This window comes from Lontra canadensis, unplaced genomic scaffold (genome assembly GCF_010015895.1).
Source record: "Lontra canadensis isolate GAN:19392208 unplaced genomic scaffold, GSC_riverotter_1.0 scaffold2, whole genome shotgun sequence".
In the NCBI taxonomy this organism is placed as follows: Eukaryota; Metazoa; Chordata; class Mammalia; order Carnivora; family Mustelidae; genus Lontra; species Lontra canadensis.
The window spans coordinates 62,410,445-62,427,790 of record NW_022630996.1 but is presented as its reverse complement, the minus strand read 5'-3'; the positions used below and the strand labels follow the sequence as shown (position 1 = coordinate 62,427,790).

General features: G+C 37.2%; 1 protein-coding gene across 2 annotated transcripts in view; it reads left to right on the top strand.

Annotated features, from left to right (window-relative positions):
* VPS50 (VPS50 subunit of EARP/GARPII complex) overlaps positions 1–17,346 on the top strand; it is a 133,179-nt gene that overhangs the window by 98,000 nt on the left and 17,833 nt on the right. For both annotated transcript variants that reach the window (XM_032875058.1, XM_032875050.1), the window contains 2 exons: positions 6,758–6,879; positions 15,388–15,468. In XM_032875058.1, coding sequence (XP_032730949.1) covers positions 6,758–6,879; positions 15,388–15,468 — 203 coding nt within the window. The remainder of the gene's footprint in view (positions 1–6,757; positions 6,880–15,387; positions 15,469–17,346) is intronic.

Genomic DNA, 17,346 nt, shown 5'->3' with positions numbered 1-17,346 from the left:
TCATTTATAGGTAATATTTTTTTATTTATTCATTTTTATTAACATATAATGTATTATTTATTCCAGGGGTACAGGTCTGTGAATCAACAGTCTTACACAATTCACAGCACTCACCATAGCATATACCCTTCCCAATGTCCATCACCCAGCCAGCACATCCCTTCTACCCTCCAGCAACCCTCAGTTTGTTTTCTGAGATTAAGAGTCTCTTATGGTTTGTCTCCCTTTTTAAACAGTTTTAAAACCCTTTCTGAGCTGGTAGCTGTATATACAATATGGCATTTTGAGAGAATGTTCCAAGAAGTGTCATCCTTCAGTACAATGTACAAGAAAATGATATTAGAGATGTGTGGGGGCTAACATAGAATATACAAACAATAATAAAAATAAATAACAGAAAACAGTGATAGAATAACAGAGTAAAATGATAGAATAAAAGCTCTCAAAGAATGGAATAAAAGCTAAGGGCTTAGGTAACAGACATATTGATTTTTTACTCTGGTCTTCACTTCATTGTTGAGTGCATTTTTCTAAATTGTTTGAACTGAAAAATAAATAAATAAAAATAAGTTGTTTGAGCTGAACTGACTTTTCCTTCCTTTCCTTTATGCCTCATTTATAGCATGTCCAGTTAACTTTTATGTGCTATTTATGTCCAATAATGATGTCTCCGCTTCGTGTACTGTGATAAGAATAATGAACATCCTTCCAGCTTGGATTCTGTTCTTGCTCTTCCCCGTCAGATTCTCAGCTCCTACAGATGAAAACATCTGGAGTTGGAGTCCCCTTTGCAGCATATAGAGCATCTAACCAAGCACTTTTCACTTTCGTAGGTGCCCAATATATTGGACTGACACACCTTAGTTTTAACATCCTGACTATTGGAGAAACATCTTTTCCTCCTCTCTTGTCCTGATCCACAGCGGAGGAATACACACTTACAGTGCCTTCTCTGTACCCTTGTATTTACTCCTCTGCAGAGGTGTGGGGGCTCACTAGTTGAGTTCCCCCGGGCCACCTTTCAGGTGGTGATTGCGGCTCTCTGTGCCCCCTGCTAATGAGCTGGGTAAGACAGGCTCACTGTTCCTCTAGGTTGTGGTTCTCCTCTGTGCTGTTCGTTGGTTGCTTTCCCTCTGTGGCTTCTCCCCATAAGTGTACTGGACTCACAGTCCAGATTTTAGGATAATAGTTTAAACAGTGCTTCCCTTGTGAAGCTTTTCCTCAACAGGTTAGGTTTCTTTTACGTAGCACTCTATACTTCTCCCTCATTGCATTCATCGTAATTATAATTACTTAAAAATAACAGCAGTAGCTAAGATTTCTTGCTCCCTTGTTGGAGGCTTTGTAAACACTTTATGCGCATTTTCTTATGAATTCTTCACAGTACCCTTTTTTTTTTTAACAAGTTTTGTAGTAACTTGGAGCAGTTAGATTCTTTTTTTTTCTTTTTTTAATTTATTTGACAGAGAGAAATCACAAGTAGAGAGGCAGGCAGAGAGAGAGAGAGAGAGGGAAGCAGGCTCCCTGCTGAGCAGAGAGCCTGATGTGGGACTCGATCCCAGGACCCTGAGATCATGACCTGAGCCGAAGGCAGCGGCTTAACCCACTGAGCCACCCAGGCGCCCCACAGTACCCTTTTTATACACCAAATCATTAAAGTCCAGAGATAACTAACTCGCTTAATGTCACGCCAGCTTCTAACTGGTAGAACCCAGATTGTCTGATCCTAGAGTCAGTAAGTTCTTTTCATGCTTCACAGCCAGGAGAGGAAATCAGGAAAGTTAATTCTTTTACCCAGGCGAAGTTCAGAGAGGTTACAGTATAGGTTGAAAGCAAGAATAAGAACTTCTCACTAGTGATCATTTGGGAAGAGGTACTTTTCTCAGTTATCTTGAGGCAGGAGGGAAGGGAGGCTTGGAAGACAAATTCACCAAAGTAAAGTCATTTCGGTGAACATAAAAGTCAGTGGGTCATGAAGAATCATAAGATCAGACTCATGAGAAACCACAAGACACACTCCCTCTGGCAATAAGAGCCACACAGCCTGGACATGCTTAAAATTGCTCCCTGTGGGTAATTCCATAACCTTAAGATAATGGAAAAACTAACTGCCCAATGTGAATGATAAACCCAAAGTTAAAGAATAAACCCCTCTCTGTACCATTAGCTAACTTAAATAAAACTTATAAAACCCTTCCTTAGAGGCAAAGTGGGGGTCCTCTTCCTCACCTGGTAGGAGAGACTGCTACCTTGTTTATGAAGGAGTTGCTTTCTTACTTCTATGCTTAATCTTTGTCCCTTCCTCTGAAGGGCTTGCTCCTGAGTTCTTTCTTCCATGAAGCTGAGAGCCCTCTTCGCAAGGGGCCTGAGGCCCTCCCTCCTGGAGTGCTGGCCAGTCTGGCATCAGTCTGGGTATTAAATAACCTTCCTCCCTATTCTCAAAGCACACTGTGTCCACTCCTCTCCCCTCTCATCTCTAGGGAACTCTAGAAGGGAAGAAAGGGAAGGTGAAGTGCAGCTGAAAGAACCACATCTTAATCCACCGGCCACGTTTTTTGAACCAGGCAGGCTAACTTCAGAGCCATGCTATACTTTTTTTTATTAAGGTAATATTCTCACCGTAACACAGTAAATAGTAAAGAAGAGGTCATGATGAAAAGCAGCATTCTCACACCGCAGGGCCCCCCTGCCACCAGTGTGCGGGTGGTTTCGTGGTCTGTTTCTGTTTACCTTTCTTCTAGCTGTAATTTCTCAATAAAGGGTGATGAGCGGTAAATGTTTTGAATTCTTGTCGGTCTGAATATGTCTGTATTCTGCCCTTTCACTGAATGACAATCGAGCTATGTATAGAATTGTAGATTAAAAATTATTTTTCCTTAGAAAGTTGAAACCTCTAGTGTTCTGTTCATTTTACTGTAGATGATTTCTTTTTTTCTCTTTCTCTGAAAGCTTTTGGTATTTATTCCCTTGATGTTTCAGAATTCTCTAGTGATCTGTCTAGGTGTGAGTTATTTTTCATTAAGTGTGCTGGGTAGTTCGTGACCCTTTCAGTCTGAAGGCTCTTGTGCTCATCAGTTGTGATTAATGCTACTATTTATTTGATGATTTCCACCTCCCCATTTTCTCTACCCTCTTTTTTCTTTGATTTCCTGTTGGTCAAATGTTTAGATTGGCCCCTTCCTGTCTCCCATATTTTCTGTAATGTTTTCCATAGTTTTGTCTTTTTGCTGTACCTTCTAAAGATGTCCTTTTTTCAATTATTTTCTTTAATTTTTAATTTTAAAAATCACTTTTAAAATCTTCAAGAGCCCTTCCATATTCTCTGTTTTTCCCTCCCATATTTTTCTGCTATACTGTTTTACATAATTATTATATATGTATAGCTTGAATTAGTTGTTTTCTCTGGGATCAGCTTTTCTTTTTACTTTTACTCTCTGAGTTTTCCTCCTGGGCCTGCTGATTTTTGATGACCTATTCATATAGAAGGCCAAGGCAGCTGTGGTGCTGCCTGGGTGTCCCCTGCTGAGTAATGAGAGCTATGCTCTCACTCTCCCTGCCCCCTTCTCAGTAGGAATCCTGAGAGGGGACTTTGTAAAGAGCATGGCAGGGCTGGGTGGATTTATGAGTAGTCTTTACCTTAAGGGGACGGATCCTCAAATTTCTCGAATTAGGTAGATTTTCATCTGTGGTGCCAACATCTACCCTAGAAGCCTTCATCTTTGTAATTTATTATTTTTTAAAGTTTGCTCCATTTTTTTGTTTTGTTTGTTTCCTTCTTATATATACGTATATATTTAAAGATTTTATTTATTTGAGAGAGAGAGAGAGAAGGAGCAGGGGAAAGGGTAGAGGGAGAGGGAGAAGCAGACTCCCTGATGAGTGGGGAGCCCTATGTGGGGCTCAGTCTCCACTCTGGCTGGGATCATGACCTGAGCTGAATCCTGAGCTGAAGGCAGAGAGGCTTAATAGACTGAGGCACCCAGGTGTCCCTGTTTCCTTCTTTTAGAGAGAAATCCTAAAAAAAATTTGTTTTCTTTTGTTTCTGTCTGTGGGAACAGCCTGGCAACCTATGCTCTGATGTTGGTGAGGGATAGTGGTAGAGGAGGGCATGCTGACTGGTAGTTTATCCCATATGTGGGCTTCAGGTATCCATCCTTTTTCAGCTGCATTTCTTGTTCACATCCTCTTGCTCTATCCACTGAATCTAAGCAATAACCATCCTACAAGAATAGCTTCCACCTCCTTCATGGTCATCTTTGCATTTTGCCATCAGTCTGCTCCCACATCTCTTCTCTGTCATCCAGACAGGGGTTGGGACACCACAGCATGCAGGTCAAATCGCTTAGGCTACCTGTTTTTATAAAATGAAGTTTTATTGGAACACAGCCATGCTCATTTGTTTGTATGTTGTCTGTGGCTGCGTTTGTGCTACAAAGGCAGAGTTGAGTGGTTGCAACGGAGACCAGCAGAGCTCAGTAGTTGCCACAGCATGCAAAGCATAAACTCTGTGCTCTGTTCCTTTACAAAAAAGATTTGCCAACCTCTGGTTTAGAAATTTTTTGAAATTTCTAATTTTCTGATCATGCCTGCTCACCTTTACTTCCTCATCCCTTTCTCTTCATAAATACAGGCTTAATCCACTGTACAATTCTTTTAATTCAGTAATTCTGAGGAGGACCATAAGCATCCTCAGGCCTACGAAGGCTACTGTGCCCTCATGAGCTGGAAAGACAGAGTTCCTATTCTTATGCCAGCAGCCTGATTATCAATGGTTGCCTTCCTTGTGCGACCATTTAAGGTGTGAGAGCAGAGACTCTAATTCCTTGTGTCTTAACAAAAGCCAAGGACATAGTAAGACTCCAGAGAGTCTTTGTTGAATATTAAATGAATAAATGAATATAAATATGTTTAAAATTTTTTTAGAGTAGTGGGTTTTTAATCTAGTTTTTTTTCTTTTGAATGCAACATTTAAAATAGCTTTTATCTGTTAATAATTCATTTATATATTCTTTAAGATTAATTATATGAACAATGGCTTATCTTATTATTAGTAATGGAGAGAAGCCTTGTGTTCTGGATATTTATCAACACAGATATTTGCATTCTACCTCATTTTACTTATTATCTCTCTCTTTTTTCTTTTACAGCTTAAAATAATGTAACATAGTATTTTTTTTTCCCACAGTGTCACATTATTTTATGTGTACATAGTTGCAGTTTAAAAACTGTATGTTTGTGGTTGATAAAATATCTGCTAGTGAACCAGAATGTTCTAGGAGCATAATTTTCAAATACTTTTCATTAGCGATTTTTAAAAAATGTGTGAAATAAAAGATGATTCTGAAACAATAGACTTGTAAATAAGAGTAAGAATAGAATCTGAGTTGAATGGTTTCTACTTTTTGGTATGTATATGTGTCTTCCTGACTATCTGAGTATTATTTAGAATCATAGCTCATGTAAATTAAGACAGCTGTATGGAGTTCTTAAATAATAAAGAAATGGTTTTGCTAGTAGACATTTCCATTAGAGTAAATTTGTCATTTTTTTCTACTGCAGTTAATGTGTTTCTCTTGAGTCATGGTGTCTTCAGTAGTACCAATTTAAAATTTATAAGTTACATTAAGTAGAACGAGCACCTGAATTATTTGCTCATTTGGAAATTAGGCAAATGGCCTGTTTTAACATCTTCTGCAGAAGAGCATTTTTTTATGGATGTGCTCCTTTCCCTGTTATTTCCCATAAAAGAGAAACACAATTAGGGACTTGTTATTATTTGTTATTTGATTCAGCCCATCTCCCATGTACCCTTCAAATACATTAACAAATTTATAAATGCAGAAATTTTGGTTTTTAAATTTCTTTTCCCTAACTGTATCATATGTTTACAGAAAAGAGATTATAATATTAGCATCTCCCAAAGAAGGGACTGAGGAGGACATTTTCTTGGCACTTTGAGAGTATTGAGCTCTTGAATGCTGTAATGATAAAGAAATGTCTTTGGGGCACCTGGGTGGCTCAGTGGGTTAAAGCCTCTGCCTTCGGCCCGGGTCATGGTCTCAGGGTCCTGGGATGGAGTCCCGCATCGGGGCTCTCTGCTCAGCGGGGAGCCTGCTTCCCCCTCTCTCTGTCTGCCTCTCTGCTTACTTGTGATCTCTGTCAAGTAAATAAATAAAATCTTTAAAAAAAAAAAAATGTCCTTGACCTCTGACACAAGATTTCACAGGGCTAGGATTCAGGGGAATAGGAAGTGCCTTCCATGTATTCTTTTTCTTGCTTTTTTACTTTTGCTGTGTGTATATAAGCTTATGGGGAAAAATGCTTTATCTCAAGTACATTGTCTTTTGTTTTATTATACCTAAACATTTTTGAGAAAATTATTTTAAATGGAATCTCCAAGAACGTGGAACTGTGTTATGTGTTTGGGCAGTGTCATTTGTAGAGGAGCATAGATTGCATGAATATTTGACAAACAGTAAAATATGATATAAAAACATTTTTATAAGTAGTATATAGATCAGTGCTATCCTGCAGTTCTTTCCAAGATGATGAACCTGTTCTGTATCTGTGCTGTCCAATATTGTAGCCACTGGCCACTAATGATTACTGACTACTTGAAACATGGCTAGGAACTGAGGAATGTAATAGTTCATTAAAAATATATGTATTGGTAAAGTGGTTTTTTAAATTGTCTCTTTATAATAATAGACTAATAGTTTTTAATTTTTTTCTAAATTTGATTTTTTTTTCTTTTCAGGTAAATATATGCAGATGATGAACATTCTTAAGCCAATTGCCTTTGATGTTATCCATTTCATGTCTCAGCTATTTGATTATTACTTGTATGCAATATATACCTTTTTTGGTCGGAATGATTCAGTAAGTCACCTTTGGAGGGAAAGTCTGTTTCTTATAAAATTTATTTATTTTTAAAATATAAAGGTTTTCATTCTCTTCATATAAAATACACAAATAATATTATTTTGAAAATTATCCATCAGAAATCTAACAAAATTATTGCTATCACCTTTTTGTCTACCTAATTACCTTATTTATATATTAATTTTGCTTCAAAATGATAAACATATTTTATGTTATTCAGAGTTTTGGCAGAAAAAGTGCAGCATCTGTTTTTAACCTTAACGTATTTTGGCAATGAAAAATGTGTGGGTTGCTTTGTTTAAATCTGGTCCAGTGTGTAATTACTGCACAGTAAATGAGACATTTTAAATACTGACTTATAAACCTTAGCAGACACTACTACATCAGAAGATTATGGCAAATATTTATTAAAATAATTGAAAACCTTTGAACTGAACCTTCTGTCTGCTACAGAATTGCTTCCTGTACCACCTTTTTGTGTTTCTGAAGCTCTTATTGATTTTATCTTTCCTACTCCTAAAGAGAACAACACAATATTAGGCAGGTAACTTATCCGATATTTGGTAATTATTATGTGGCTCACCTAGATATTTTATAGATTTCTGTGTAAAAGGATATTGTTGGGTCCTATGACTATATCATAATGCTGATTTTTCACATATATATTTTGTATCTTTTTAAAAACATGAATTTTAATGGTAATTACATTTATTATATAAATGTTTGTATCCTTGCTGTGATTACAACTATATCAAAGGCATGATTTTTAAAATTTTTTTAATAGATTTTATTTATTTATTTATTTATTTATTTAAGAGTGTGTGAGTACAGGAGGGGCAGGAACAAGTAGATTCTGTGCTGAAGCCTGGAGCCCAACATAGGGCTCAACCCTATGACCCGAGCCAAAACCAAGAGTCAGATGCCTAACTGACTGAGCCACCTAGGTGCTCCAAAGATACGATCTTTTAATAATGGGATCTCAACTTCCTGTTCTTAATTCTCTATAATATTCCTTAGAAAGAATGCTAATAAAATCAGAGTAAGAGTGTTGCTGCAGAATTTAGGTTACTATAAAATGGGTACTAATTCCTTGCTCTGAATTTGGAAACTCAGTAAATAAATATTAGAGAAGAAAGACATTCTAGAATTTAGCTAATTGTCAGAATCTTGAATTCTTCTAGATGAGCCTTTCTCTCTCTCCTGAGCTGAGCCTCCATACCAGCATTGTCCAAGAGAAGTTTTGCAGTCACGGAAATGCTCAGAATTTCTGCTATTAGGGTAGCCGCTGGCCACATGTGGCTTTTGTAATGTGATTAGTGTGACAGACTTTTTTTTTTTTTTTTTAAGATTTTATTTATTTGACAGAGAGAGATCACAGTTGGGCAGAGAGGCAAACAGAGAGAGAGAGAGAGAGGAGGAAGCAGGCTCCCTGTGGAGCAGAGAGCCTGATGCAGGACTTGATCCTAGGATCCTGAGATCATGACCTGAACTGAAGGCAGAGGCTTAACCCACTGAGCCACCCAGGTGCCCCTGTGACAGACTTTTTAATTGTATTTAATTTTAGTTAATTTATCTCTAGATATAAATGGCCACATGTGGCTGCTGATTGTCATATTGGATACTACACTTATGGACCACATTGTTGATAAGATGTATTAAAATAGGGTCCTTTGGAAGCTTTTGGGAACTAATTCTTTTGGACATGACTTTCTAGCTGATTATATACTGGCACAGAATTGTGTACAGTGGAGTTCACTAGGACCTGAGAAAGTTAGCAAAGTATATTTAGGTGCTTATTGTAAAAAAGGTTACATATTTTATTGAAAACAAAATATGTCATGTTTTAAAGGACACATTAACCTCATGTTTTGTATTAAAAGCATTTTCAGTCTTATAAGACTCAGTAACAGCTATTTCACTGTATTGAAATAATTAGCTGCCAGGTATAAGTATTTCTGTCCTTAACCTAGGTGTCTACACATACATCATGTTAGAAACATTTTTGTTTTGTCTGAACTGATAAAAGGTGCCTATGAGCGAGGATGTATGGATAACTAGAGCACTCACTCTACCTCTTGTACTTTTTAAGAAAGACTTTTCTTATTGTTAGAATATGCTTAGTAAACTAGCTTTTATCTACCATGTGAATATTGGAAATATGTGCATCTTCAGGTAGAACAATTTATAATTCAGACCCTATTTTTGATTCTGCAAAACTGAAGGAAACACTATTTAAAGCACAACAAAGACTGAATCTCTATAAAAAGGGGTTTTACAAATTTATAAAAAGAACCACTCCATTTTTCTACCCATATTTTGCTTTGCTTAATTTTTTTAAAGATTTATTTATTTTAGAGAGAGAGCTCAAGTGGAGGTTGGGACACAGGGAGAGGGAGAGAGAGAATCTCAGCAGATGCCCTGCCGAGCATGGAGCCCAATGTGGGGCTCCATCCCAGGAAACTGAGAACACTGAAAAGAGTAGGGAAAAGTGCAGAAGAAAAGAGGCAGGTAGGGGTTCCCCAAAATCTTTTACCCCCGTATTTGATTAACTCATAACCTCTTTATATGAAACAGATTGACTGGAGCCAAAGAAAAAAACATCTGAACAGAGAATGAAGCTGTTGCATAAGAGACAGTTTGTAGTGCAAGCCCAGCCAAGAAAATTACATAGTGAAAACAAAAGAAACAGTGCTCAGTGGAGAAAAAACAAAATCCCAGATCTCCAGAATTAAATTGGTAATGCAGTCTAACTTTACCCAACATACATAAGTCCAAAAAAAGTGGAGTACATCCTTAAGTAAAAAGAAAATCAATTTAGTTTGACTCCAAGATGTTGGAACTAAGGGAAAAGAATTTTAAATGGACTATCAGAACCATCTCAAATAAAGTAAGATAGAAGAGGTTTTAAATGTATGAACATCTCAGTAGAAAAATAGGAAGATCTAATAGAAACATTAATAAAAAACCAAAGTGGGGACACCTGGGTGGCTCAGTGGGTTAAAGCCTCTGCCTTCAGCTCCAGTCATGATCCTAGGGTCCTGGGATCGAGCCCCGCATTGGGCTCTCTGCTCAGTGGGGAGCCTGCTTCCCTCCCCCTTCTCTGCCTACTTGTGATCTCTGTCTGTCAAATAAAAAAATAAAATCTTAAAAAAAATAGTTTGAAAGTGCTATTTTCTCTGCTTGAAAGCACTTTCATAAAAACAAACAAAAAAACACCAAAGGGGAATCCTAGAACTGCAAAATAGAATTTCAGCAATTTAAAAAAATTTATTGAGTGTACTTTACAAACAAATAGACATGGCAGAGGAAAGAATATGTGAACTTGAAGACAAACTAATACAAATTATTCAAAATGAAGAACATAGAGAAAAAAGATTGGAAAACAAAATGATCAAAGCCTTAGGACTATGTTAAGTTATAGCAAATGATCAAATATACATATAATTGGAATGCCAGATGGAGAAGAAAGAGAATAAGGTAGAAAAAAAATACTTGAAAAAACACTGGCCAAAAATTTGCAGTTACAAGGTAGTAAATGAGTAGCAAGCAGAGTAAGCACAAAGGAACATACAGCATGATACCTCATAGTGAAACTGTGCCTGGAAAACTACAACAGACTTATTACATAGAAGGACCAATGATCTGATTCAGCTGACTCCTCATGGAAAACTGTAGAGGCTAGGAGAGAGTTAATACCTTTAAGGTACTGACAGAGAAGAAAACAGTGTTAATCCAGAATTTGTATCTAGCAAAACACCAATCAAGAATGAAGGTGAGGGGCCCCTGGGTGGCTCAGTCAGTTAATCATCTGCCCTTGACTTGAGTCATAATCCCAGGATCCTGGGATGGAGCCCCATGTTAGGCTCCCTGCTGAGCTGGGGAGGTGCTTGTACTCCCTCACATGATCTCTCTCTCTCAAATAAATGTATAAAATCTTAAAAAAAAAAAAAAAAGAATGAAGGTGAAATTAAGATACTTTTAGATAAAAAGAAAAAAAACCTAAGAGAACTTGTCACCAACAGACATGTAATACTTAAATGCTGAAGGAATTTTTTTTAGGCTGAAGAAAGTGATACCAGAAAACTTGGATCTTCAAGAAAGAGTGAAGAGCATGGTAATGGAAACTAGTTGGGAAAATACAAAAGATTATTTTTTTCTTTTTCTAACTTCTTTGTAAACTATATTGCTGCTTAAAAATGAAATCATAACATTATTTTCTGGAGTTCATAATATATGTCAATGTATTTCATATAACAACTATAGGAAGATATGCACCTATAAGATGACAAGATTTCTATATATTAGGTTAAACGGAACATTTTTAACAGCAAATGGATTGTGAAATATCAAGAATGTATATTGTAATTCTTTGGACAATGAAAAATAATATTGAAGACTTAGCTCTTTTGCCAATAGGAAGATTATATTAGAATTCTAAAAAATAATATTCATATAATCAGAAAAGGCAAGAAAAGAGGAACCAAGGAACAAAAAAGAGATAACCTGTAATGATGGTAGCTTTAAATCCAACCAGTAATCAGATTTAATGTTAATGGACTAAGCACTCAAATTAGAAGGCAGAGATTGTCAGAATGATTAAAACAAATAAAAAAAATAAATCTTTAAAAAAATTTTTTTTGGTAAAGGTTTATTTATTTATTTGACAGAGAGAGAATGGCAGTGAGAGAGGGAACACAAGCAGGAAGAGTGGGAGAGGGAGAAGCAGGGAGCCGGATGTGGGGCTCAATCCCAGGACCCTAGGATCAGGAACTGAGCCCAAGGCAGATGCCTAATGACTGAGCCACACAGGCACCCAAAAGAAACATTTTAAATATAACAAAAACACACCTAGGTTGAAAGCAAATTCATTGAAAAGTTACGCCATGCAAACAGTAAGTGTTTGCTTTCTTAAGAAAACTACAGTAGTTTGGGCAGCTGAGTGGCTCAGTTGGTTAAGAGTCTGCCTTTGGCTCAGGTCATGATCCCAGGGTCCTGGAATGGAGCCCCACCTTCCCAACATCAGGTTCCCTTTCCTTTCCTTCTGCCCCTCCTCCTGCTCATGTGAGCACTCGCTAGCTCTCTCGTTTCCTCTCCCTTCTTCCCTCTCCCTCTCAAATAAATAAAATCTTTTTTAAAAAGTTGCATTAACTATGTTAATATCAGATAAAATAGATTTGAAAGTATAATGTGTTAAGAGAGATAGAGGGATTCATAATTAAGGGTCAGTTCAGCTGGAAGGAATAGCAAGCATAAATATGTGTGTGGCTACTTAACATAGCTTCAAAATACATAAGACAGTAATTGACAGAATTCAAGAGAAAACAACAAAAAAATCCACTATAGCTGGAGATTTAAAAACTACACAGTAACTAATAGAACAAGTATATAGAAAATCAGCAAGTACATAGAAGATTTGAACAACAGTTTCAACCATCTTCAGTTAATTGATGTTTTTTGGACACCACACACAACAGTGGCAGAATATATATTCTTTTCAAGTGCACATGATATGCTCATCAGGATAGACCATATTCTGTGGGCCATTAAGTATGTTCTAATGAATTCAAAATCATGTAGAATATATTCTCTGATGATAATGTAATTGAATTAGAAACCATTAAGATAACTAGGAAAAATCTAAATGTTTGGAAATTAACACACTTAAATAAGGATTGATTTAAAGAAGAAATCATAAGGGGCACCTGGGTGGCTCAGTGGGTTAAGCCTCTGCCTTCAGCTCAGGTCACGGTCTCAGGGTCCTGGGATCGAGCCTCGCATCGGGCTCTCTGCTCAGCAGGGAGCTTGCTACCCCCCCCGCCCGCCCTCACTCTCTGCCTGCCTCTCTGCCTACTTGTGATCTCTCTCTTTCAAATAAATAAATAAAATCTTAAAAAAAAGTCATAAGAGAAATTGGAAAATATTTTAAAGTGAATAATAATGAAAACAGAATATATCGGGTTGTGGAATGCAGCTAAATTAGCACTGAAAGGGAAGTATCAAACTTCAAATGCCTGTAGTAAAAAAGAAGAAAATCTCAAGTTAATGATAAGCTTCCACCTTAATAAACTAGAAAAAGAAGTGTAAATTAGGTGCTATGTCTCTCCTTCAAAGGGCACCAAACCTATTATGGGGACCCCACTCTCATGACCTCATCTAAACCTGGTTACCTCCTAAAGGCCCCATCTCCAGGTAGCATCTCATTGGAGATTAGGCCTTCAACATATGAATTTTGAGAGGACAACAAACATTCAGTCCATAAATGGAATAACTAGAATTTACTTACATTGCTTGTGGAAATGCAAATTGGTACAGCCACTAGAAAATAGTATGGCAGTACCTTATAAATTTAAAACTATGTCTGTTGTATGAACCAGAAATTCTACTTCTAGGTATTTACCCAAAAGAACAGAAGATGTGTTTTCTCAAGGATATTTACACATATATATATTAATGTTCATATAATTAATGACATTATTGATAGCCCAAAACTGGAACCCAAATGTTCATCAACTGACGAATAAGATACTGTGATATATCCCTGTTATAAAATACTACTAAGCAATAAAAGAGCATGAATTACTAATAGGCTTACAACATGGATGAATCTGAAAAGCATGTTAAATACAAGAAAGAAGTCAAACACAAAAGAATACACAAGTATGAATCCATTTATATGAAATTTTAGAAAAGACAAAACTACAATGACAGAAAGATCAGGGATTAAGGGTGGGGGGAGAGAATCAGTGCAAAGGGCACAAGGACATTTTTAAAGGTAAGGGAATTCTACATCATGATTGTACTGGTCATCGGAATCTAGAGTTAGCAAAATTCATCAAACTATATACTTGCAGGGGCGCCTGGGTGGCTCAGTGGGTTAAAGCCTCTGCCTTCGGCTAAGCTCATGGTCCCAGTGTCCTGGGATCAAGGCCCACATCGGGCTCTCTGCTTAGCAGGGAACCTGCCTCCTCCTCTCTCTCTCTGCCCGCCTCTCTGCCTACTTGTGATCTCTATCTGTCAAATAAATAAATAAAATCTTAAAAAAAAAAAAAAAAGAGAGACGCTTAAACTATATACTTGCAATGGCTGCATTTAACTGTACAAAAATAAGATCCTAGTGAAAAAAAGAGGGGAAGTGAAGTAATAAAGTTTATAAAACCTAATGAAAGTAAAATGTATTTAAAACGACCATATGACATGAGTTCACGTTTTACTATACCAGGCCATCACACAGCTATTTTAGCTTGAGGCTTTCTGTCACATGTTGTGTAAGTAATTCAAATAGGAAAGGATGAGGAACAATAAATGTGTGTGCATGCCATATATATTATAATTGTCTATGAATGAGTGAGACTATATATTTTATAGTTTACTGTTAACAATGTTTTAAATTTTTTGGCCCATACAGAAACTTTTAACATTTTTCCAGATACCTGTATGTGTCTATGATTACCTCTAAATTAAATTTGTATTCATTAATTGAGTCATCACCAACTAAGGAGCCAACTAACTGGGTTTTCATGTCTTTTTTTTTTTTTTAAAGATTGTGTTCATTTCATAAGAGAGAGAGGAGCATGGACAGGGAGAGGGATAATCAGACTCCGCACTAAGTGTAGAGCCCAGTGTCAGTCTCTGGATCTCATGACCTGAAATCACCACCTCAGCTGAAACCAACAGTCTGATGCTTAACCCACTGTGCCACCCAGGCACCCCAGCTTTTCACTTTGTAACAGTCGAGTGTCCCTTCTCATTTATGTTCTTATGTGAGAATGTTTATGAGTGCTTTGGCTCTGATGTAGTAAAGTGAATTCTATACTATGAAATGTTAACTAAGCCTAATAAAGTTTTTTCATAATTTTTGGATAAGGATTTGGGCTATCTCTAATTTGTGTTAGAAAATTTCAAACAGGGGCACCTGGGTGGCTTAGTCATTTAAGCATCTGCCCTCTGCTCAGGTCATGATCCCAAGGTCCTGGGATCGAGTTCTGCATCGGGCTTCTTGCTCTGGGTAGCCGGTTTGTGCGCTCTCTCTCTCTCTCTCTCATTATTTCTGTGTGTCAAACAAATAAAATCTTTACAAAGAAGAGAAAATTTAAGACAGGCTGCTTTATTATGCTTCTACATAAATATGACACAGTGCATTATCATTAAGCATCTGATGTCATAAGTTTCAGAACTAAAAATAATAACTTGTGGGAAAGAGAAATACTGGTGAACTCTCTCCTGATAAATTTATTAGATTGCCAGGTGCTAGTGTGACCTATAAATACAAATGTGAAGTAGTTCTCTTGTTCCCTTAAGGGCTAAGGTTTGACTAGTATGCTTAATGTTTTGAAACTTTTAAATAAAGTTTGGAGACCCTCTGAAGGCTAAGTATCTGAGTGAAAATTCATCAGATTCTTTTTTTTTTTTTTAATTCATCAGATTCTTAACCTTGGTTAATTTGCGGTTAATGTATGAAAGATTATCTCTAAGGTGATGTAGCATACCTTTCTTTCTCTTTTTCAGCTGGAATCAACAGGACTGGGCCTTAGTAGTAGTAGACTAAGAACAACTCTTAACAGAATACAAGAAAGCCTTATTGATATGGTAAGTAACCAATTAGAATTAATTCCTCTGGGTTACAGAAAATAAAAATTAGCTATCCAGTCAATTATAAATAAATTGTGCATCCATATGTATGTTGAGTGCCTGAGTCCTCAGTATTACACTGTGCGTTTGTAAGGAAGTAAACACAGGTTTCTTACAGTCTGATTGGAGAGAAGAAACTGGTGTACATGGAAGAGTCTGATGTTGGTTATACATCTAGTACAAGTTCAAGGGGAGGGAAGGTTCATGTGGAAACGGTATTTCAGAGAACGGCTAAAGGAAGAAGTGAGACTTGTGCTAGTGTTTGAAGAACAGGCATGGGGTTAGTGGGAAAAAGAAGAAAGACTGGCATTCAAATTAAGGTTCAGAAGTTGAGAAAGGGCCTGGAGATGGGAGCAGGCCTGGCCCACAGTTTGGCCATCTTTGTGATTGGGACACTGGTATATACTGAAGAGTTGGGTTGCAGGGAGTGTTTAGGGACCACTTTATAAATGGCCTTGAAAGTCAAGGAAGAGGTTTGGATGTAGTTGGCTATGCAGGAGGGGCTCTGGATTCCTGACTGTTGTGTCACAGGATGTAGTGTATATTCTAAGAAAATAGGTTAGGCGGAAAAACAGGGCTGAGCCTTTGTAGTGTTTAAGCTACACGGGCATTTACAACAACACGGTTTTTTCTTGCGACGGGCCGCTGTAGTCAGAGATTGCTGTTTTTCAGCACTTTCCTCTGCACCTACATTAAACCCAGGATCCTCTGATTTTTCTTCACCTACCCAAACAAGCAGTCATTTTCCTCTTTTTCTCATAAGGTCTATTATTATGTACATCTACTGAAGTTTTAATAAAGCAATGTAATCATTCTTTTAAGAAATACTAATTGAAATAGGATTTGCGGGGTGTGGTAGTAGTGCTGGCCATTTATCAGTGCACGGGAGAGGTAATTCCTGTCTTGGAACTTACATTTTATCGAGGCAGAGAGACAAATACGTAATATAGTGTCAAATAGTGAGAAGCGCTAAGAAGAAAATGAAGCAGAGTGAGAGACCAGTGGCCTTTGAGCAGAGATGTAAGATGAGAGAGGCATGTTTTCATATCTTGGGTGAGCACTGTCTACACAGAGGAAATCACCTCTATCCATCTCATCCACCTCCCTTATAATATGGACATCTTTCTGACCAGTACATGTATATGTATATTTTCATAGCACTTACCTCTCAGCAAACTGCATTTCTTCAGTAAATTGTTCATTGAACAAAGGAGTAAACTCTAATCCCTCAGTTTTCTTGTCTACTGGCTTAACCTGGTTTGTTTTCTTGGCTTTGCTATCCATTTAATTCTGATCGTGTTCAGAGTCAGGGCTCCTAGCCACTTTTTTTGTCTTTGTTTTTGTAAACTCGATTGGCTTTCAACTCCGTTAGAAGTTATCCATGTTTCTGTTTTGCTTCTCCTTGTTTGATACTTAGCATAACCTTGATCATCACATCTTGTTTTCCAGGTCTCAGTCCACAGCTTAAGTTTTTCTTGTTTCTGGCTGAAAGCCTTGAAATTGATGGACTGAATGATCATAATCAGAAAGTCCAGAGTCAGGTATAGTTACATAGTTACCTCTAGAACCCATTACTCTTAACTTAGTCTGGGCTTCATGACAGTTGGAGCCATAGATGTCCTTAATAATAAAATAATAATAATACAGTGAAAAGGATTGATAGGTCAAAATTTACCCTAAAGTCATCCACTCTGATGTCTTTGGCATCTCTGGTAGTTACTGACTGGTGATTGTCAAACCACAGTTCCAAATTTGACCCTTTACGCATGGATTTGTTGCTTCGGATTCTGCGATATCTAATGAAGTATCATACTGAGTAAACAAACTAGCTATTCA